The sequence below is a fragment of the Nipponia nippon genome, unplaced genomic scaffold (assembly GCF_047370975.1).
Source record: "Nipponia nippon isolate SJK-2023a ecotype South Korea unplaced genomic scaffold, ASM4737097v1 scaffold_53, whole genome shotgun sequence".
Lineage (NCBI taxonomy): Eukaryota > Metazoa > Chordata > Aves > Pelecaniformes > Threskiornithidae > Nipponia > Nipponia nippon.
Genome location: NW_028262373.1, coordinates 151,006 through 174,435, shown reverse-complemented (window position 1 = coordinate 174,435; position 23,430 = coordinate 151,006). Strand labels below are relative to the sequence as shown.

Sequence of the window (23,430 nt, the reverse complement as noted above, 5' to 3'; positions counted from 1 at the left end):
CCAGCTAATGCAGGAACAACACTCTTTCTTTCTTCACCTCTACTTGGTTATAAAGATTTCTGTGGATGCACTTGACTTCCACGGCTTTGTATCTACGACTCTCCTACAACTCTCTGGGTTGTTCAGCCCTAACCAGCAAAGAAGCAATTGAGGTTACTCCCTCTTTGCTGTTTCCTGCTACACCACTTTGAACAGGTGGTAAATATTTCCCAGTTTTTCTACTTACTTCCCTGATGTTATCAGTCTGCCTATGTCCAGATCCTCTCCGCTCTTCAGCTCCAGATTGTGGTTTACCCAGTATCCCTTCCACAGTGAAAAAGACTGGCTGCTCTGAACTCAGGTCTATTCCTTCTTCCTATTTTCACTGCTGCAATTTTGTCTTCATTACTGGAAGCAAATTTACCAGGAAAGCTTCATACTTCTTCATTTGTCTCTTTTCAATCCTTTAAATGATTTAGAGCGAAGCCACCTTTTCATGAGTTATTTATGGCGGTGTTCATAGTGCATAATTCACAATGCTGCTGATGTAGATATCTGCAACTGAATAAGTCAACATAGCAACCTGAGGGACAGAGAGGAATAAAAAAGATAGATACAAATCCTCTTAGGAAGTGTAGGGATAGAACCCAGGTTGTAAACACAGATGTTGAGTGCAATTTTACATGCTCTGGAATAACCTGCCTGGCCTCCAGTGTCTGGTCTAGAAGGATGGGTCCTGTGTCTCACAAGCTGATCTGATGGAGATATCTGAGATAGCACCCAGTGCCATCAGAGTGGTTCAGACTATGTTTGACTATTTGAATTCTGCTCTACATGTCTAGCTAAGACTTTTAATTGTATCTTTATTTTGGACAAATGAATTGTACCTATAATCTCTGAATTTATCCCCTGGTTATTTCTGACTGATAGGGAATTCCTGAGCCTAAATGATTGTGTAACTACTACAGAAAAAAATTTCATCTGTGCTAGGAAGTTGATGATTAAACCCTTGCTGGATCCGCTAACATCTTCATCAGAGAGTGGCATACCATTCTTTAAGGCAATGCTGATGTCCACCTGTGGATCTAAGTGAAGCGAGATTCTGGGCTTTTATTGACCATTACCTACACAATTTGGTCATGGGCATCAAAGAATACGTGCTGATCCAAGAAATTTCACTGTTAGTCTCATTAATGTTTTGGCAGTCTAAGCAACATATAACAATCACTCATTACCAGTCCAATCAGAGTAACACTAACACTAACACTCACTCAGTTTCTGTTTATCTTTACTGATAAACTCAGTAGAAACAAGTATCTGTCCCTTTTCCCTGAAGTTAAGTTCTCACCCTTCTTGTTATCCATAGTTCAAGGTCAAGCGTCCTTCATCCTCAGGCAAAGTGACCAGTCAACATCTCAAGTCCTTGTACTGGGATGAGTACAGTATTGCCTGTGGCACTTCTCTTTCTCATTGATTCTGAGTTCTCTCAAGGTTATTCTTACTGACATTGGTTTTATCAGCCCTCCCTGAATTATGTGTGAATGCAAGACAACTGAGACCTAAACTCCCCTAATCCCTGCATCTCTTATCCCCTGTCTTCCCAAGTCCTTCCGAAGTACCAACAGCTCTTCAGCTACCCAACTCCTAGCTTCACTCCACACCAGGACTCTGTATTTCTGAAGCTTATTGCAACCGGAGCTTTAAAATCCTCCAAACACCTGCTAACAGCTTCAATATGCATCTCCCTTTCAGGAGCTCTGTTGGTAGTCCATCATTCTGACCTGAAGTCTTGCTCTTCTGGCTATGACTCTTTTCCCACACACTCATATATTTAGTAGTGCTGTGCATGCACCAAAGATTCGTCTCTTTTAAACGCCAGGCCCACTCACAGCAATTTGTTTCCCTGCCCGATTGTCAGCAGTAGCACCAGAGACTGCAACCAGACTGCCTGTGACCTTAGCTGCTTCACTCACCACCTGATGACAGAGGGTGAACATTGCGTGCCAGAGGATGGAGAAGATTTTGTCTCTTTGCATCCTCTAGGTAATGCTTTCTTTGTCTCTTCAGAGTGTGCAGGTTGTTTCTGGTTCCAAGGGTGAAGGTTAGATAATTGTGGTAGCAGCTGTGGTTCTGGAGAGCTAACTCAGGTGCCCAGGGGCCTTAATAAAAGCTCTAAGGTGTATGACTTTATTTATAGTTATTTATTAGTATTTATTAATTATTTATTTTAACATGTATTATTCCTGGACCAGGTGATGTCTAGAGGTACCTTACAACCTACTTTTTTATGATCTCATGGTTAATTCTACATTTAAATGACTGGTAATCTTTGCTTCTGGGAAACAAATGAAACCACAGCCTCTGATTTTCCATATTCTGTAGACATTATCAACTGGGAATGCACAGGATGGAAAATCATCATCTAGAATTCTCCAGATCACTTAATTTTCTGTACTCAGTATATGAGCTGGGGGAAGAAGAAGGAGGGGGGGGGATGTTCAGAGTGATGCCGTTTGTCTTCCCAAGTAACCGTTATGCGTGATGGAGCCCTGCTTTCCTGGGGATGGCTGAACACCTGCCTGCCGATGGGAAGTAGTGAACGAATTCCTTGTTTTGCTTTGCTTGCATGCACAGCTTTTGCTTTACTTATTAAGCTGTCTTTATCTCAACCCACGAGTTTTCTCACTTTTACCTGTCAGATTCTCTCCCCCATCCCACTGGGGGGGAGTGAGCAAGCGGCTGTGTGGTGCTTAGTTGCCAACTGGGGTTAAACCACAACAGTCCCTTTTTGTGCCCAATGTGGGGCTCAAAGTGTTCGAGATAACAACAGATTTGATTGGAATGTGCTAGATTGCATTTGTAGCTGTTATTCCTGTTTAGCTATTAATCAGCAGGCTTCTGTGCTTGCCGTGGGGCTTGCTTGCCTCACTGTATATTAGAGTCTAGTGCTCGTTAATGGCTGCTTTTTGCTTTTGCTGCTTGCTGTACTGCTGAACTGCTTATCGTCTTACTCCGCTGTGCCTGGGAACATTTTGATAACAGCAATGGCTATGTGCCTGGGCTGGCAGATGGCCAGGGCATCTCTGCTGTTTCTGTGCTGCTGTACTGGAAAGGCTGGAACTCCAGTGTGAACTCGAGTTGAAGGGACTGTGACCTGTGGATGAGTCCATGTGGGAGCAAGACACCCCAAAGCATCTGTGGCTGTGGATAAGCCCATGCCAAAGCAGGTATGTCTCAAAGTGTCTGTGATCATGGCTATGTCTGTGCCGCAGCAGGTATGCCTCTGAAGGGATTGTGGCCCAAGGAGAAGTCCACGCTGGAGAAGGTACACCTCGAAGCATCTGTGGCCGTGGATAAGTCTATGCTGCAGCAAGTACACCTTGAAGGTACATTGGTGGCTACGCATGAGGTCATGCTGGAGCACTTCAAAGTGTATGGCCATAAATAAGCCCACGACAGAGCAGGTACACCCCTGGAGGAACTGCAGCCATGGGTAAGGCCATGTTGGAGCAGGGTTATCTCTGAAGGCATTGTGGCCCATGGACAAGGCCATGCTGGAACAGGTGCACCTCTAAGCAACTGTGGCTGTGGATAAGTCTATGCTGCAGCAGGCAGACCCCTGAAGAGACTCTGACTCACAGATAAGGCTCCACTTGGAGCAGGTAAACCCCTAAGGGACTGCAGTCTGTGGATAAATCCAAGCCAGAGCAGGGGCAAGGGGTGGAGTTCACTGGAATGTTAAACCCTGTTAATCTGTTCTCTGAAAACCCACAAAGGAGCAGAGTGGCACAGTGAGCATCGATGCATGTGAGCTTGGAACACCAGTCATGAATAGTGGGTGGCTTTTCCAAGACTCATTTATCAAGGAAAAAAGAAAGTTGTGGGTAGAAGGAGTCTCCTGCATAACTTTTCTATGGCATGTAATTTGACCACAAGCCAAACACTTTATCCTGTTAGTATGACAGCCTAAGTGAGCCTTCTTTGAGCTCTCCCCGCTAGGCAGCATGGCTGCATGGCAGTGATCTCCCCTTGAGCTGGGACACCTCTCAAGGCTGCTCCTCGAGGCAGAGAGACCTTTTACCAAAGACAGATCTTTGGTAAGCAACCGATATCACGCATAACCTTGTAGTAAGGAAACTTTGATTTTGTCTTGGTGACATTGATTGCATACTGAATTGATGTTAATGAAACATATAAATTTTGCACATACAATCCCTTAGACGTCAACCGCTGACCAAGTCTGAGACTAGGATGGGATCCAGCCGCACCTAGACTCCTCTCTAAGGAAGGAGTTTAGAAAACAAGGGGGTCCTTTCTGAACTTCGTGACTCAACAGGAGTGTCTTCCTTATGCTTTGAATTTCTTCCATTAGACATAAACCGTTGTCTAAATCTGAGACTAAGATGGGACCTAGCTGTACCTAAGAGAGCTGTGGAAGTAACCTACTTGACTTTAGCATGGCTTTCAACACAGTCTCTGTTAAGGGATGGTATGAACAGCTGCAGCCTCCAGCTACTGGAGCCCAGCCCAGTGCCTAGGGACCCAAGGTCTCTGCCCAGGCTGAGGCACATGGCTGCCACTTTCCCATTTGCAGGTCTGACCAGTAGCAAAGTTAAGCACATATCCCAGAGACAGGCACACACACACATAGGCAAAGACACACACACAGAGAGGCACATACAGGATGCTGACATGGCCAGTCACAAAGACTGCCACAGACAAGGCAGTGCCTTCAGCAGCAGCCACTCACAGGCCCTACATCACACAGAAGCTGACAGCCACGTTCCCTCTGCTGGGGTTGGCAAAGACAGGAGGTCACTAGTGCAGACGTACATATGACACTCGGTTCACAAGCACACGCACATCTGTGCATCCTCTAAGCATCAGCACAGCCCTCCTGTCCACCTGGTACCCCTGCCTGGAGGTTTCCATTATGTACCATATCATATCAATCAGCACCATGAAGACTCTGATGACTGTATTTGTGAGACTTCCTTTCAGCATCATGGGGTAACAACTGGACATGCAGACACCTACATGGAACACCTTTAGATGTTTTAGCCAGCTAGCTGGAGCTGTCCTAATTTCAGTAACAATTCAGTTGCCCAAACTGAATATATGTAATGAGCTGAAATTCTCTCTAGACTCCATTAAGCTTCTTGGGATGGCATTCAAGTACCCAGACACAGCTGATCAGTGCTACTTAAGATGCCACAGAGTGACGCATTGCATGGAGCTGGCAGATATGCACTGGACATACGTGAGACCCATAACTTCCTGAATTGGCTGCTGGTGGTCAGGTAGGGTATTCCTGGGGCTGAAATTGTACTTTATGCCTATGTGTGGGTAATTAAACACCAAAGTTAGGCAAAATGAATTCCTCACTGCCTGCCACCTCCAGATACCTACATGTTGTCTGTTTCCCAGGTTGTTATCTTAGCTCCTTCTACAGTCAGAGGATAACTCACATTCAGAGTTTAGTTCATGTTTTTGGTAGGTCTCTTAGAGACTTGTATGTTCCATTCTGACAGTTCCATTGCCTCTCTGCTAAAATGCTGACAAATCTTCATGGAATCAGATTCCACATATCCTCACATTATCTGAATGGTTCAACAGTAGCAGAAGACACTCTCCCCCCTCCCCCATGAAAGGTAAAATGAACAAGATAAAAACAAAAACCCAAACCAACCAACCAACCAAAACCAGAACAAGCCCATCTGTATCCTCCCCCCATTCTTATGTGGAGAGTCCTGCTTTCATTCAGTAAAATATAATTAGGTCCTGCCAGGAGGATGCTTAATGCAACTTGCCATCTCTTGCAGAGGCTTGGAACCTGCTGTTTATCCTTCTGAATAGTCCAGAACCAATGACAACCAATCTTTCCTAGCAAATAAGACTACCTACAATAACATGTCCTTTACTGAGGTCTGTTACTGCCAAGTGCTGAAGAAAACAAACACACAAACAAAACAAACTGCATTTACACTTACTAGCAGAGAAGAAGGTAAATTATCCCTTAAGTTCCCCTTTAAGAAAAGTAAAAATATACAGTTAAAATTAATTTTCCTGTCTTTTTTACACTGCAGCTCAGCTTTAGCAGGATGCCTAGAGAACACTGTACCCCCATCTCCCATCTGTACCCTGTACCATAACACTAAGGGCACTACAGGTTTCAATCCCTCCCAGTTTGAAAATGTTGAGAACTCATCCCTTTTGCAGTCTTGACTGTTTCCCAAGTGCTACTTCAATAAGGTCATGACTACACCTCCCTCTACTTCTAAAGTCTAATTGTGGTTTTAACAACTGCATTTTCTGTAGCTTTTTTCTGTAAAGCTTTTTTATATGTTTCTGTCATATTCTATGGAAATAGTTTAGATTGGCTGCTCCATGGCCTTTTTAATAGAGTATATGACCAGAAAGAAAAGGACAGAGTATTCTGTTAGGCCCTGATCCTAAATGAGGAATTTAAAATAAGACAGATGACCTATTCTCAAGAAGTGCCTGTTTCTCTTCATTATCTAGAGAAAAAGGACAGCTAGCTAAAATGCAGATGTCTTTACTGTATTTTTCTAAAATCAGGAGTGTTGCAAAGGTGCAGAAGGCCTTGAATGAGGGCAGTATGAGAGATGAGGAGAGCAGGGAATGGTCTCTTCCATAGATGTCACTCAGGGCAGGAGGAGGATCACAAAGATTCAAGTGGCCTGCTCCTCCTGCAGCGAATGACAGTGCACCAGCTGAGGAGGGCAAGGGCAACCAATTTTGATTGAACACAGTCCAAGACCAACCTCCAGCACACTGCGGGCACCTCTGCTACCTGCCCAAGTATGCAAGAAGTGCTCAATAGGGTCTGAGCAAAGAGTTCTCCCCCATGCATACATGTACATGCATACACACAAATGTGCACACATGCATACTCAGAGGCCATTGGACATCTGGTTGTTCTGACGAGCTTCTCGGTCCTCAGGACTCCCTGGCAGAAGGTTGGCACTGGAGATGACTGACAGAGTCCATCATTATAAGATGGTGTTGTACCATCTGGACTGCAAAAGCAGGCAGCTCGTAGAACTGCACTCATGCTTGTCTCTAGTATTTGTCCCTAAAAGGCAACAGGCAAAACTCAGTGGAGATGACTCCCATGAGACATTTTTTTCTTGCTCATTATGATCATTTTTCTGTTTTAGCAAATTCACCAAATAGCATATTTTGCTCCCACTCACTCTTGGAAGACTAAATGATGAGTCTTGGTCTCTGGAGTCTGCTGAAAGAGAAAGAAAATGCCCATATGCTGTACTAAAACATGAGACAGAAGAACCTTGGGAAATCTGGCCCACGTTCTCTGCATTAGCGGGTGAATTGGCACATACAGGCTGATGCCTCACTTTTATACAAGCAATTATGGTCCTAGAGCATTCATTGGTCATGTAGGAGACTGCATTCAGTTTCCTACTCTCTCACACAAAGCTAGAGCTGATTTCCTCCCCACTCCCAAATGACAGAAGACAAATGACTCCAAGGTCCTAGAGTCATTTATCTGTGAGTGCTTGTATGAGGCTTTCAGACGCTTCTCCAAAAAAATTTATTCATGGCATAAAGAACTAGTAAAAGAGAGATGCAAAATACAAATGACACTATGGCCCAGGTGACAAGATACTTGTCCAAGACACATTGTAGTCTCTGCTACAGTGACTGTATTCTATGAAATATTAACTTTTTTTTTCTTGGAAACAAAGATTGAACCTTCATTTTCCATGAGACAATGCAAGGTGGTATATCATGAATACTAAAGTAGTAAGATTCATACACACTCATACTGGACAGAAGAAACAAAATCTCTAAGTAGAGTCTGAGGTACATCCGTTTTCCAAGTGTTCCAAGTTATCAGGGTGTTTAAAAAAAGCCAAGCCTAAAAGAAACAAAAAATCCAAGTATAGAGAGGAGAAGAAAGATTCCTTTCAGGCAGAGTAAGTTTATATCTTCCTCAGCTCACCTATAATTTTGATTAGTACTCCTTTCACATCTTTATTTCTCAGGCTGTAAATCAGGGGGTTTAATGTGGGAATTATGGTCGTGTATATGAGAGCTAGGACTTTCTTAGTGTATTGTGAATTACTGGATTTTGGCCGTAAGTAAATCAAGGTCCCACTTGCATAATACAGTGTTACAACAGTAAGGTGTGAGGAACAGGTAGAGAAAGTCTTGTGCCTGCCCTCTGCAGAGGAAATCTTCAGGATGCTGGAGACGATGCAGGCATAGGATACCAGGATGAGACAAAATGGTGTAAAGATGACCAGCACTGTGGCTGTGATGATCTGCTTTTCATACAAAGACGTATCAGTGCAGGAGAGCATAACAAGTGGGGGAATATCACAGAAGAAGTAGTTAATCTTCTTGGGCCCACGAAACGGCAATGTGAACACCCAAGCTGTCTGCACCACAGACACAACATTACCACTGCAGCATGACAGCAGGACCAAGGAAAGACAAACTCTGCTGTTCATGATGATTGCATATCTAAGGAGGTTGCATATGGCCATGTAACGGTCATAGGCCATGGCTGCCAAAAGGTAGCATTCAGTGGCTGCAAAGAAAATCACACAGTAGAGCTGTGTGGCACAGCCCATGTAGGAAATGCTCCTGTCCTCTGACAGGAAGTTTACCAGCATCTTGGGAACAACGATCGATGCTGTGGAAATATCCAGGAAGGACAGGACCCGGAGGAAGAAGTACATGGGCGTGCAGAGGGTGGGGTGCAGTGTGGCCATGAAGATGAGAAGGTTCCCAATGACGGTGAAGGTGTAAATTAAGCAGAATGTGAAGAACAGCAAGTGCTGCAGTTCTGGGTGGTTGGACAAACCGGAGAGGACAAATTCAGTCAGCAGAGTGTGGTTACCTTGTTCTGGTCCCTCTGTTGGCTTCATCTGGGAGGAATCAAATGGACAGACTGCCAGAGGGGTAGTCACTGCACCAAGACCACTATGCTTCAGCCCATTATTCAGATGAGGAGTCTCTTGGGAATCTCTGGAGAGCCACTGGATCAAAGGGTGTAACTCTAGAGCTGGCATAGCTGAACAAAGCAAGAAGGCAATGGCTGTGCGTGCTCAAAGTGAGTGACGTTTGTGCTCTCTAAGTTTCATAGTTTGGGATAGTGACCAAGCATACAACTATGATGAACTGGCATTTAAAGGTTAACTCCATTATGGGTGTAGGGTTAATTGTGCTCCCCCCAAATGTCAGGACTGTGGTCCCAACTGGTTCCATAGGAACTTTCTGCACTGAAGGGGAAGCCCAGCTGACAACTGAAACACCCACAGCCCAAAGAAAGGAAAACCAAAACAAAACAAAGCAAAACCAAATACCCTTTGTCTATAGACAGGCAAAGGAAGAAGAAATAATTTGAGGCAAAGATACCCATAGAAAATGCTAAGAAAATGTAGAGGGTGAAGCTCAGTACTATCTGCTTCATTAGTTACATTGCCTCATTACTGCGATGAGTGCCACTGTGTGATGTAGATGGGATATTCATGCAGCGCTGTGCCAGCCATGGCAGCTTTGTGTTTTCTTACTGCCCAGAATGGGAAACTGATGCACAGAAAGAAAGTAGAAATTAGCCTGCCACAGAGGAGAGAGTGGTCATTAATTCTGCCTTCTTCAGACTCATCATCTCTTACTAAAGGGGCAACCAACCACCGGACTACACTAGTAAGTCTCAAGGCACAGAACGCATTTTGGCAGCATTCATGCCTGGAGACAGAAGGGGGAAGCACCTTTTGTGCTGTACACACATGGACCTGGTCAACAGATCACAGCACATGGAGAAGGACACATCATCAAAGCAAGAGCAGTGCATACAACCCTATCATGATCAGTCCCTCCTCATACTGATTCCATCTAATTTCTCTTTCTGGTATAATTTCACTCACACAAGATGCCTTTTTGTCAGTGGGTTTTTCTAACATGAACATGAAAGCAAAAGCTGCGGATCTGGGAGCCACAGACAGTTTTAACTTACACGCACAATAAACTCCTAATGTTCTCAGGCATTTAAAGGTCTGATGTATTTAAAAGGAATCTTTCTGGTTTTGACTGTTTCCATTAACACAGAAATGAAAGAACACTGTTCTGTTAAAGGTCCAAATTTTGAGAGACAGCTCAATATAACCTGTGCATAACAGAATAGAGAATGACATTAAAAATTCATTCACACTAGTTTTCTGAACTTGTTAGATCCATGTAGCTGAAGTAGAATCTACCTAATTCTGCTCTTTGGTCCCTTATGAAAGTTTTAGACTATTGCTTTGGTCATTAGCTAATAAAACTCACAGTAGTCGTAGTTTTACTGATAGGTCAGTGTTTTATTCCCTAATGCAGAACACCTCTCAGAAACAACTCTCACTTTGTGTGATTCTTGTTTAGTGGCTATGAGGACCTTTAAGTTTTGGTCTTAGTTCTTCCTTGGATTTGCTTTATGTATTTGCAATAAACATTTTGAAGTAAAGGTCCTACCTTCAGCAGTTCTGCCATCCAGTGCCTCCAAAATGGATCATGCAAATTTCACTAGAAGAATTTCCTTTGTTTTCTTACATTAGAAACAGTGTTGGGCTGATGACTCCTACAGTCAGGTTACATTGCAGATTTTAAATTGTATTTTAAATGCAGATGGTCTCCTGCCACAGCTTGAATAATATCTGACATTAGTACATGATATATTCCATGGAACATCAGGCATGTTTTCTCCGAAGCACCATAAATGGAATTTACCTGCTCTTCACACAGATATCATAAATGTCAGTTGCCAAAGATTAGCCTCACAGAGAAGAAGAAAAGGAACTTGTTAACATTGTTTCAATTTAGTTGAAATAGTAGCAGAATCAGGTAGTTTGACAGAACAGGGACAATGAAACTACATCATGCACATGCATTTTGACTTGCAAGTACATGAGAACCTACATGTGCACCTGCATGCTAGTTCAATCATAAGATTGCTTCTGCAGCACAGTTATGTAGTGCCTTTTAAAGACAATCACAGGAGCAAAATCGAAAATTGTTTTATTACTCTAGTCATTGAGGAAATAGAGAGCCACAAGCTGGGCTTTAGTCATATCCTAGGGCGCCTTGGAGTCTCAAACATCTTTAGCATTATTAAAGGATGTCAGGAGCAGCTGCAGGCTGCAGCAGCGCTGGCCCAGGGCCCTCCTGCCCAGCCACTGGAGCTCAGCTCAGTGCCCAGGGACTCGGGATCTCAGGGATGCATATCCCTGAGACTCACAGGACACAGACACACAAAGACACACAGAGGACATTGACGTGGCCAGCCACACAGACTATCACAGACAATACATACAGGACTTGCATCACACATGAGCGCAGCCAGCCATGTCCTCTCCTCCTCTGGGGCTGGCAGAGACAGGAGGTCACTAGTGCAGGCACACACGTGACATTCTCTGGGTTCACAAGCACACGCACATTCACAGATCCCTCAAGCATCAGCACAGCACCTCTGTTTGCCTGGAACCCCTGTCTGGATCCTGGCCTCTGATCCCACCCACGGTCCCTTACTCACTGGCTGGTCCAGCTTGACGCACTAGAACTCCAGGGGGGCCTCTCCAAAGCTGTGCCTGCAGTTTCTTAATGGCCCATTAATTAGTAGCTGGCAATTTTTGGTCTTTGCCATTGTCTCCATTACCTCTTGTCTACCCGGTTTATGTCTCCATGTTCTTGTTCATAGCTTCTCCCTCTACTTATTATCACCTTTTGCATTGAAAAGGTCCTTGACCAGATAACCCTAATGAAGCAGATGCTCTCGCCTTCCAGCTACCCTTAGAAGCACCATATTATGATTTTGGTGTTCTGGCAGGCTGCGGTGCAGAGGTATGATTATGTGGGGCAATTCAGACAGAAACAAATAAAACCCCAGCTCTTGCTTGTTTATTTGTGTCTGAATTACAGGAGTATCACATCTGCCTGGAATTCAGTTTGAGATTAAGATGCCTATATCCAGGCATTGAAATACGACTCTACATGAACTAAAAACCTGAACTCCTGTTATAGACAGAACATACCTCCCTTTTTTCCCCAGAGATATCGGGTGTGTTATGCAGTGTGTGTGCCGACTCTATGCTAGAGAATTATAAACTGAGGCATGGACTCCAACAGTAATCTGCAAAGACTGCAGAGAACTAGTTTGTGATATATCATGAACAGAACTTGTGCAAGGTACTGTTATTTTCAGTAGGTTTTCTTCAGAAGACACTAAGAAAATGGTTGTCCAAAATATGAAGTATGTTGAAAAAGTGGGCTACATGCTACCTACAGAGAAAAAAATCTTCTCTACAAAATATGTGATATAATTCTTATGATCTCCTCCTCTGAAACTGATTGTAACAATGTTAATCAATTTTATTTATCTGACATATACTGTGTCTTGTTATATGCTATTCTTTTTCAAAATGCAATAGGCAAGCATCATAAGGCTCATCCAGCAAGGACACAATGACAGAGGGCTGGGGGTTTTATTTAAATGTTTATTCTCCATTCTCTTTTTCTGTTTTTACATCTTTAAAAAGGAGCTGTCATACAATTGCGGGGAAGGGAAGGGGGGGGGCACACAGAAAGAAATGATAAAATATCATGGAAATATTTTGTAATGTTTTTGACCTTGTATTCTGAAAGACTTATGGTTGTGTGGAAACTATTTGTACTATTAGCTGTTTTGTGACTCCATATGAAACTGAGTGTAACACTTATCTGCTTAACTCTACATCTAATTTCAGATTTAGAAATCTAAATCTATTTAGAGCCACTATACAAAAATAAAAACATGTAGAGAATTAGTTATGTGGTCTGTCTTAACCAAAAATTTTTGGATTAAAATAATGACTCTCTGAAGGGACCTCTCTTCACTACCTATAAAAGAAGACTTGAGAAATATGTACAATGTAGATATTTAATATTAGATGACATGAACCCTGCTTTTCATGTAAAAATTCTGCATCTTCTCTGCAGTCCAGACACTGTTGAGCCCATTTCCTAGGCAGACACAAAATTTCAGTAAAACCAAATTTTACTTAAACTCTGTAACAGGCTATCAATTTCATAAGCAAGAGTGATACTTTCAAATTAACAATTAGTTTTGTCACTTTGATTGTGGTGTTTGGAGAGGACACATATTTAAAATCATCAGACTAAGTGATGCATGTGATTCTTCATCAGATGAACAGTGTTTCATTCTTGTAAGGCCAAGAAAACTTGATAGGACTCCAGAACACTAACTACTAAACCTTTTCAGAGAAGAAATCTTTCTTTTCTTATCCATCAAGGTGGATGCAGACATTTTGCCTTGCAGGGAATTGTGTCAATTAGATAAGAATATTATATGGATGGCATTAATCCGATTAAATGCAACTACCTATAGGCAAACATCTGCAGCTGAGTTAAAATCTCCTCATAGACAGCAGATAGAAAAACAGCTTCTAGGACATCATTTGATTGATACATGTCATAGAAATAATATCTAACCCACACCTGATTAGGACCAGGACTCCATACAGCAGCCTTGCACCTCCGATGCTTCCCCACAAGACGGCAGGACCCATCAGTGAACAGGCATATTGCTTCTTATTTTCTGGTAGTTTATTATGCTGTAGGGCCTCCTCAGCACACAACACCTCCTCCTCTGGCGATATTCCGAACTCTTTACCTTCTGGCCAGTCCATGATCACTTCCAAGATTCCTGGGCGACTGGGGTTTCCTGTTCGAGCCCGTTGTGTGATCAGTGCGACCCACTTCCTCCACATAACATCAGTTGCATGGTGTGTACAGGGGATCCTCCTTTTGAGCATCCAGCCCAGCACCAACAGTCAGGGTGCTGAGAGGAGCTGTCCTTCAGTACCAACCACTTCCAAAGCAGCTCAAACCCCTTCATATGCTGCCAGTGTCTCTTTCTCAGTTGGAGTATAGCCAGCCTCAGCTCCTCTGTATCCCCAACTCCAAAACCCTAGAAGCCGACCTCGAGTCTCCCCTGGTGCTTTCTGCCAGAGGCTCCAGGTAGGGCCATTCTCCCTGGATGCAGTGTAGAGCACATTTTTTACATCTTGTCCTGCCCAGACTGGCCCCAGGGCTACTGCATGGACTATCCCCTGTTTAATTTGTTCAGAGGCTTGTCATTGCTCAGGGCCCCATTTGAAATAATTTTTCTGGGTCACTTGATAGAGAGGGCTTACGATCAGACTGTAATTTGGAATATGCATTCTCCAAAAACCCACAATGCCCAAGAAAACTTGTGTTTCCTTTTTGCTAGTTGGTGGAGACATGGCTGTTATTTTGTTGATCACATCCATTGGGATCTGATGACATCCATCTTGCCATTTTATTCCTAAAAACTGGATCTCCTGTGCAGGTCCCTTGACCTTACTTTGTTTTATGGCAAAACTGGCCTCCAGAAGGCTGTGTTTCCACCCCTGGGGCAGCTGATTCCAGGTGTACTGGACACCCCTCCAACTGAAAGGAAACTGTGACCTGCACTCTGCTGCCAAAGGGATGGAGAAAAATGCATTGGCGATATCAGTTGTGGCGTACCACTAGGCTCCAATTCGTACTGAAGTTCTAGCATGGCAGCGCTCATCGGCATAATGGGGTGCTTTTGCCACTCAGTCTCAGTTAGGCTCACTTCAGCCTCCGATACAGTCAGCTGTTGGGATCCCTCTGTCACTCCAGAAATACAGATGGGTTCTGCCCCTTTATAGCTTGATGGCATTATGGTACGCTGTGCACTGGTGTCTACTAAAGCCTTATACTGCCGTGGGTCTGATGTGCCAGGCCATCGAATCCACACAGTCCAGTACACCCAATTGCCCCTTTCCTCCACCTGGCTGGAGGCAGGGCCCCTCTAGTCCTTGTCATAGCATTCATTGCTCACTTCTTGTAAATGTGAATCAAAAATGCATTTATTAAGATCGGAAGCAAAATCAGCCCTTCTACTCTGTCTGGGGAACTGCTCACTGGAAACTGAAACAGCAGTTTTCCTGGAAGAGCCACCTTTTGTAGTTGTTTTTCCTTCCAACTCACGTACCTGTGTGCCTACAGTCGAGGTGGATTTTCCATCCCACTTCCTTATGTCCTCTCCCTGGTCACACAGGTAAAACCACAGGGTGGCCTGTGTGTATGCCCACTATATCTTCTCTCCTGAGCAGAGCAACGCTTACTCCCAATGGCTGAGATCCTGGTCCATACAGGTGAGGAGTAGGACATACCTTTTTCGAGTTGCTGGACCTTCTGGGACAGTTTTTCCACAGCTGAGATGCAGGTTCGTAGGGAGGAAGAGACTTTCTTCGTATTGTTGGAGTTGGCTAGCCATTTCATCCACCGTTGGTCCCTCTTCATCTTTCCAGCTCATTATAAATCACCTACAGCACAGTTAATTCCCTCAGGTACTGGATACCTCTCTCCATGGCGGTCCACTTGCCTGGGTGACATATAACACCTTCCTTGAAGGGATACCTTTCCTTCACGCCTGACAGGAGTCACCTCCAGAGGCTGAGGGCTTTTGCCCCTTTTCCAATTGCTTTGTCAATTCCCCCTTCCCTAGAAAAAGATCCCAACTGCTTGATTTCCCTGCCTTCTAATTCCAGGCTACTGGCCCCATTATCCCAACACTGGAGCAGCCCATGGGATGGGGAAGAGAATCGGAAGGGTAAAAGGGAAAAAACTCGTGGGTTGAGGTAAGAACAGTTTAATAATTGAAGTAAAATAAAATAGAATAGTAGTAGTAGTAATAGTAAGAATAATAATTAATAATTTCAACCTGATCTAAATAATTTGTGCATCAAAGAGAGCCATGTAGGTTATGGGGCTGTGGAGGGGTTGGTCCAGGGGAAAGCCAGATGAATGGCCATAATTGGAAGTGAAATTCAAAGTAAGATGATGACAACAGAAGAGACAGAAGAAGTGATGTTATAAGGAAGGGACAGGACTGGTCATGACCAACAGTACTGGCAACTTGAGAAGTGTGTCATGAAAGATGAACATAGAGAGTAGAAGAGACAGGATGGACCCAGATGGAGCTGAGCTGGTTCGGGTGAAGTTGGTTGCCTGATCCTGGTACCTGAAATAACTAGCTTATACCAAGAGAGCACGTTCAAAATGCAGGAAGATCAGCTGGAGAGAAAAAAAATAATGCAGCTGAAGGGACTAGTGGGCCTTGAGCAACCTAATGCAAGTTTGGACTTGACCCTGTGTTAGGTCACATATGGGACCAGCTGCTCTCCAGAAGCTCCTTTCAAACAAAACTGGGATTAGACTGACTGCGCTGGAGCAATTATTCCAATCAAGAACATCAGTCATCCCTTCTTCCCAAGGAAGGGCCAAAGAAAGATACACGTTTCCTGTATTTAGGTCTGGGTCTCATTTCTAGAACAAAATGCTTGAATTTGATGTAAGTGGGAGCTTGGGGTGCAAACTAATTTGCCATTGAATTCAGTAGAGCACTACCATGCAATTCTGTTACCTAAAGAAAGGGACTTAGTGCCTATGGATTTGCCTTTCAGACATCTCTCTGAAAATGGCATGAGTCTCCCATGTGGTCAGTGTCCTTGTTGTCACGCATTTGTGCATTTCTGAAAGACTCTAGTGCAACTCCAGAGGTACCAGACCTACTTGTTACAGCTGCTGGATTGTTCCCTACACCTAGATGGATAAGTTCAGGTGTTTTAATCTTGAGCTGAACTGTGCTGTAGTGTTCTGAATCTGGGACTGACTCTCCCTTGGGTGCCTGACCACATCCTCAGGTTCCTAAATACCTCTGTCTCTTTGGACTACACTTAACTCAGATCATGTGGTAGAAACTTAGCCCCCGAGGAAAAAAATTCTGCAATGCCTTTGCTTTGTGGAGTCGCACCAGCTCGTCACAATGGCCCCTTTATCTTTACCACCAAAGCAGCATGAAACTCTTGGTACGATGTCTCTGGTTCTGAGTTGTGCAGGGCTCCAGGGACAGGTTCCCATCAGATCCTTGAGAGATCTTTCTTGGGAGGAGTCAGCAATAAATCCATACCTCAGTGCTTTGCCCTTGCCATACCTCAGAATTTCCAGGCCAGCTAAACACAGAGCAGGTGGAAGCCAGTTTATATCATCAGCTGTTGGTTTAACTTAGTACTAAGAAGCTCAGGAGAGCAATCAGTTACAGAGATCTGTGGCTTTGGTGAACAGACAGAGGAAAAGGATTGAGTCAATGTGGTAAAGAGCTACAACTACAGAATCAAAAGTGCTGCGTAAACTAAAGAGTAAAATCTGCAAAGACAAGCGTGGTAAGTCTATTGAGTCAAAGGGAGGGAGCAGACAACTGCTGGGGATGCGGGGGAAGGAAAGAGAACAAAGGTTTAGTCTCATCTTTGGATACCTTCACTGAATTGTCTGCAGCGTATGCAGTTACAAGGGACCTAGATGTCTGACCTCCCATGTTTGCCAGTGAAGGGATCTTTGACAGCTATAGAGCTGACTTGGAGTAAACATGATATTCTGTTGCTTAACAAAAGTATCTGGCATATTAAGACATGTCAGAGAGCTTGCACATCCAAATGCCTTCCCCAGGAAGGGACAGGATCCCAGGCATCCTTTGCTGTTTACCAGTTCTGGTTTTATGTCTAAGTTACACTAGGGCATTGCAAAGAATGACAGATATTTCTTTATGATCCAGCATCAGACAGAATTTTGAAAATAAAGAGAAAAAAATGTAAATTCAGTGATCTAAGACAAAAAAAGCAAAAGCAAAAGCAAAACCAAACCAAACAAACCCCTCAAGAAGTCCTTTTTAATTCAGCCATGAGCTGATAAAATTCACATGTCAAGAAGAAATTCTTCCCTTTCTTACAAGGACAAGACAGTCAACTCTGGTTGCCAGATGGTGTACTAGGAATCCACATCCCACTATGTGTGCAGGTACATCTAGATTTCTACATGAGACTATAGCTGGATATCCATTCTATGAAAAGCATTCCATTAGCAAGTTGTCCATTTTGACTGCAGTTGAAGAATGCACCACGGATTAGCTTTGCGTCTCTGATCCTGAGCATGGGTCATATCCCTACACTGGAGCTGTGAGGCAGGTGTACACAGCTTTTTCTAAGGTAAATTGGTTTGTATCTACTTCTTTAAGTTCATCCTGACATTAAGGTATAAGGAGACTGCGGTGACTGCATCTTTCATACCTAGACAGCACAGCAGCATTTCTAGTGATTCAAATGATTCATTACTGAGTCGTTCACAAAGAAGCTCCATTTGAGAGGAACAGAGGCTTCACACCTTGGAAAAGCATCCAAAAGGAACAACATGTTAGGTTTGCTATTTCAGTTCAAGGTAATAACAGGAATGCCGTTAATGTAAAACAGAAGAAATATCATATGAATTCAGTAAAGTTTGAGCATTTTGCTCTGTATTTACTCCTACTGCAAAAAATTCAATAAAAAAGTGAATTTTGTAGGCAATTTTGACATTTTGGAAAAAAGAATGAGAGACCATAAATCATTTCTCTCTCTGAGACTGGATGTGCACCACAGCACCAGGATGAATCATCTTCTGGAGACGGGTGAATCATGGACTGAGAAGTGGGGACTTAGAATGTCTAAGTATGGACCTCAGTAACATAACTTTCACATCTAAAATTGCCCATTTAGATCCAGACTAATCATGTTGCCCTCCTTTTATTAGCAGAGGAGAGGCTGGGCAATGAATGAGGGGTTTGCAGTCCATCCTAAGGCAGGATGTTTACAAGAGATCACAGGAATCCATTCTGACTTTTTCTTTCCACTAATCAAAGGAAATTGTCTCCTGCTAAAAACATCCTACAGTGGGGGTCAGATGCTTAAAATGTGTGTGGTTAGTGTGTTTTGAGATGTCCGGTGGAGTTCAGGAGGGGAAATAACAGGACGTCTCAATTGGCACTTTCTGACCACATTTAAGCACCGGAATCCCACTGCCAAAGGCTGATGAGTCACCCACCATAAAAGATAATATTAGCAGCTCTAACCGGGGTTAGGAGAAATACTCTGAAAGCTCCATGTTGAATCACTGCAGACATGCTGGGACTCATGTTTCTATTCCTGGACGTATTTCTGGGGGAAAAAATATGTTACACTGGGTTTTCATAGTGGAGATTAAGGGATCTCATGTGCAAATATATAAATAGGTATGTATGTACGTATGTATATGAGCACAGATATATATATATATATTGAAACAATGATAAGAAACATGGACAGTGTTTATATAAACATATATACGTATCTATAAGCATACAGTATATGCATATATAAAACTTATGTAGACTACAGACATACATTTTATATATGTATACATACCTATGTATATTATATATACATGTGCATACACGTATTTTACATGTGGAGCTATGATTACTGGGGGATTTGTTTCTGAGTCATAGTTTGGTCCATCGTATGGGATTCATGCATTTTGTCTTCAGTGAGCAAAATGTGTTTAGGGCAACTGTGAAATTCAGATGGTGGAGAGTCTATGGAGCAGACCATCAAATCTCAACCAAAATCCTTGACTTTCCCTTCACAGCTTTCACCAACACGCTGGAAAGAAAATGTCCAACGAAAGCACTGTGACAGAGTTTCTTCTCCTGGGATTCTCTGATACTCGAGAACTGCAGATATTACACTTTACGGTATTTCTGGGGATTTATCTGGCTGCCATGGTGGGAAACCTTCTCATCATTGTGGTCATAGCTGTTAGTAATCACCTTCACACCCCCATGTACTTCTTCTTGATGAATTTGTCCATCTTAGACCTTTCAACTGTCTCTGTAACCCTCCCTAAGTCCATGGCCAATTTTCTGTTGAATACCACAGCCATCTCTTATTCTGGCTGTGCTGCCCAAGTCTTTTTCTTCCACGTCTTCGGTGCTGCTGATCTTGCTTTACTCACTGTCATGGCATATGACCGTTACATTGCCATCTGCAAACCTCTTTACTACAAGACAATCATGAAGGGGACTACTTGCATCCGCATGGCAGCCAGTGCATGGCTCAGCTGCGTCCCTTACTCTGCTCTCCACACTGGGAACATCTTTTATTTATCCTTCTGCAAGTCCAACATCATTGACCAGTTCTTTTGTGAAGTTCCACAGCTTCTCAAGCTTTCCTGCTCTGATTCATACTTCAGTGAAGTTGGGGTTCTTACAGTTAGTTTCCTTTTAGTCGTCATCTGCTTTGCTTTTATAAGTATGTCCTATATTCAGATTTTCACCGTGGTCTTGAGAATTCCTGTCAAGGAAAAACAGCGTAAAGCTTTTTCAACCTGCATCCCTCATCTCATTGTGGTCTCCATGTTTGTTAGCACTGGTTCTTTTGCCTATCTTAAGCCTGTCTCCAACTCCCCATCAGCTCTGGATCTCACAGCTTCTATTCTCTATTCTGTGTTGCCACCAGTGATAAATCCAGTCATATACACCATGAGGAACAACGACATCAAAGCTGCCCTGCGAAAATTAACTGAGCACAGATTATTATGCAGAAATAAATAATCAGTCTTTCTTCACTAGACTTCCTCTGTGTTCTTGGTAATGAGCACTTCATTTTCCAGTAACAGTTTATATCTTTGGGACTGGAGGACTTTTTTGGGGGAATATTGTTTAAAGATTTCATTATACATGTAATTTTGACTTGCTGATGGCAGCAGCTTTTGCAAAAGGATACATCAGTAATGGAACAAATCCAGGGTAATGCTCACAAACACTTTACATATGCCTGCCTGCCTGTGTCTCTATCTCACCTTCCCTCTGCTCTATATATGCTTATGGAGTATAATTTATAATTGGGCTGTTGTGGAAAAGGGACACATCTAGGTGTGTATGAGAGAAGGACCACCCAAGTGGTCAGGACATTTATTTGCAAACATGAGGAGAAACCCAGAGAGGTGTTTTGGTGGTGTCCATTTGGTTATGTCACCACTGGCATGTTTTTTGTTTCTTTATTGCGTCAGGTGCATCACGTACTAGTGTGACTAAAGTGCAAGGTGTGCATCTATTTTATCATCACTTTACATCTAAATAAATGACTGTTCACAAGATCTGCTCTGTAACTCATCTAAACTACCCATATAATTGCACATCTTCCCTTCTCAAAGTAAATTATCACTCCCTTCCATGTCCTCCCACCCTCACACACAAACCCTCACAGAATGGAAGCACTGTTGCCTAATTTTGAGAAACTAAATCATTTTAATTTGTTGGAAAGCCCAAAAGTTTTGTGTGTGATTCTAAACACTGAATCCTACTTTTGCTTTCAGATCAGATAACCCCATGAGAAGAAACACCTATTTATCGTCTTTGACTGTGCAGGGAGCTTGGAGGAGTGATTCAAGTGACTAAACAGCTACATTTTAAACTCTGCAAAGTGCTGTATTAGGCTTGCAGTTGCTGTTTCTGAAGAGTGTTGGCTTTCTGTCATGTTCTCTTCCCACGCAGGTGCAGGAGTGACTTGACTCTACTCAGCCTTGGGGCGGCCTCACCTCAAGTACTATGTGCAGTTTTGGGATCCGCTATGTAAGAATGATATAAAAATCTTAGAATATGGCCAAGGGAGGGCAACAAAGATGGTGAAAGAACTAGAGGGCAGGACTTGTGAGGAGTGGCTGAGGATACCAGGTTTGTTCATCTTAGAGAAGAGGCGACTGAGGGGTGGCCTCATTGATGTCTACAACTTCCTCATGAGGGGGAGCAGGGAGGGTGGTGCCAATCTCTTTTCTCTGGTATCTGGTGGTAGGACATGAGGGAATGGCTTAAAGCTGCATCAGAGGTAGTTTGGATTGGATATTAGGGAAAGGTACTTCACTGAGAGGGTGTCCAAGCACTGAGACAAGCTCCCCAGGGAAGTGGTTGTGGCCCCAAGCCTATCACTGTTCAAGAAGCACTTGGACAACGCCCTTAGATAGATGTGGTTTAACTTTTAGGTTGCCCTGTGTGGAGTCAGGAGTTGGGCTCGATGATCCTCATGGGTCCCTTCCAACTCAGGATATTCAATAATTCTACGATTCTATGACTAGTTCAGGTGCAAACATCTACCTTGCAGAAGACAAGTTAGCTGAAATGAACTGTAGTTATGCATTTCCAAAGACAGTTCCCTAGGTCTACTTTACAATCAGCAGAAGGAAACAGGAATTTCCAGAGTGTGGCACATCTCATTCCAGTTCAGATATGAAAGTTGCATGAGATGTGTTTCCCTCTCGAATGCCTACTGCTTGCCTTTAACAAAGAAAGTAATTTCAGGATCCTGTCTCAGAAGCCGATGTCTGTGTTAGGTTAAGTGAGAAGAAGCTCATCTGCACACACAAAGAAGTCCCAGAGAAACAGTGTCAGGAGGAGTAACTTGATTAATAACCTGCCCTGGCTGCTCCCACGGCCATCACAGGAGAGCCACCAGCCCATCAAGGGCCCATCTCCACAAACGCAGAAGAGCACAGAGGCACAACGGCAGGCAGGGGAACTCAAATAGACTCCTGAGGAATGAACACCTTGTCCAGGTTCCTCCCAGGTCTGTCCCAGAAGAGTCCATCAGCCCCATTGTCCAGGCATGAAACCCATCCAGATGAGTCATCAGGAGGAGCTCTCCAGACCACTGTTGTGACTCAAGGGGGGGTTGGTGCGTAGGGGTGTGGGACACATTATGCAGGAAGGACACCCCTCCCCTGCAGGGGAAGAGCATTTTGGGATTAGACAGGACTTATTGTGGGATGTTTAGGGGAGAAACCAAAGGTGGGAAAAGGGAGGGGTTTAGTGACTTGGGGAGCAACAAGTGTGGGAAAGAGATGCATAAGGGAATAAAAGGGTCCGTTCACAGGTAAACAGGGGCTGCTTCCTTGGTACATTTGTCTGATCATGCCCTGCCCCTGATCACTGCACTCTGTCTGGTTTCCTTCATAAAATCCAGCTTCAACTATTTTACGGTAAGACACTCTTTATTTTGTGTGCACATGTGTGTACAGCAGTCTGTGGTGCCAGCAACCAGAGGAAGTGTGGGTGTATGAGTGACCGTGATCGCTAGTGAAGATAAAGCTGGACTAGCCAGGTGTCACTGCAGCTAAGTTTTGCCACAGGGCTGAAATCGAAGAAGTCCTCTTTCACTGGGGCCACAGAAGGTTCACAGAATCATAGAATCAGAGAATGGTTTGGGTTGGAAGGGACCTTGAAAGATCATCTGGTCCAACCCCTCTGCCATGAGCAGGGACATGTTTCACTACATCAGGTTGCTGAAAGTCCTGTCCAACATGACTTTGAACACTTCCAAGGATGGGGCATCCACAGCTTCTCTGGGCAACCCGTTCCAGTGTCTCACCACCCTCACTGTAAAAAATGTCTCCCTTATATCCAATTTAATCTACCCTCTCTCAGTTTAAAACCATTGTCCCTTGTCCTGTCACTACAGGCCCTGGAAAAAAGTT

The 23,430-nt window shown here is 43.7% G+C and overlaps 2 protein-coding genes across 2 annotated transcripts; one reads left to right on the top strand and one right to left on the bottom strand.

Annotated features, from left to right (window-relative positions):
- Window positions 1-7,946: 7,946 nt before the first annotated feature.
- LOC104018590 (olfactory receptor 10A7) lies at window positions 7,947-9,276 on the bottom strand. Its single transcript, XM_009471745.2, has one exon. The coding sequence runs from the start codon at window positions 9,039-9,041 to the stop codon at window positions 7,947-7,949; it is 1,095 nt and encodes a 364-aa protein (XP_009470020.1). The 5' UTR covers window positions 9,042-9,276.
- Window positions 9,277-19,576: 10,300 nt separating this feature from the next.
- On the top strand, window positions 19,577-20,515 carry LOC104018589 (olfactory receptor 14I1). The gene has a single exon (XM_009471744.1). The coding sequence runs from the start codon at window positions 19,577-19,579 to the stop codon at window positions 20,513-20,515; it is 939 nt and encodes a 312-aa protein (XP_009470019.1).
- Window positions 20,516-23,430: the final 2,915 nt, after the last annotated feature.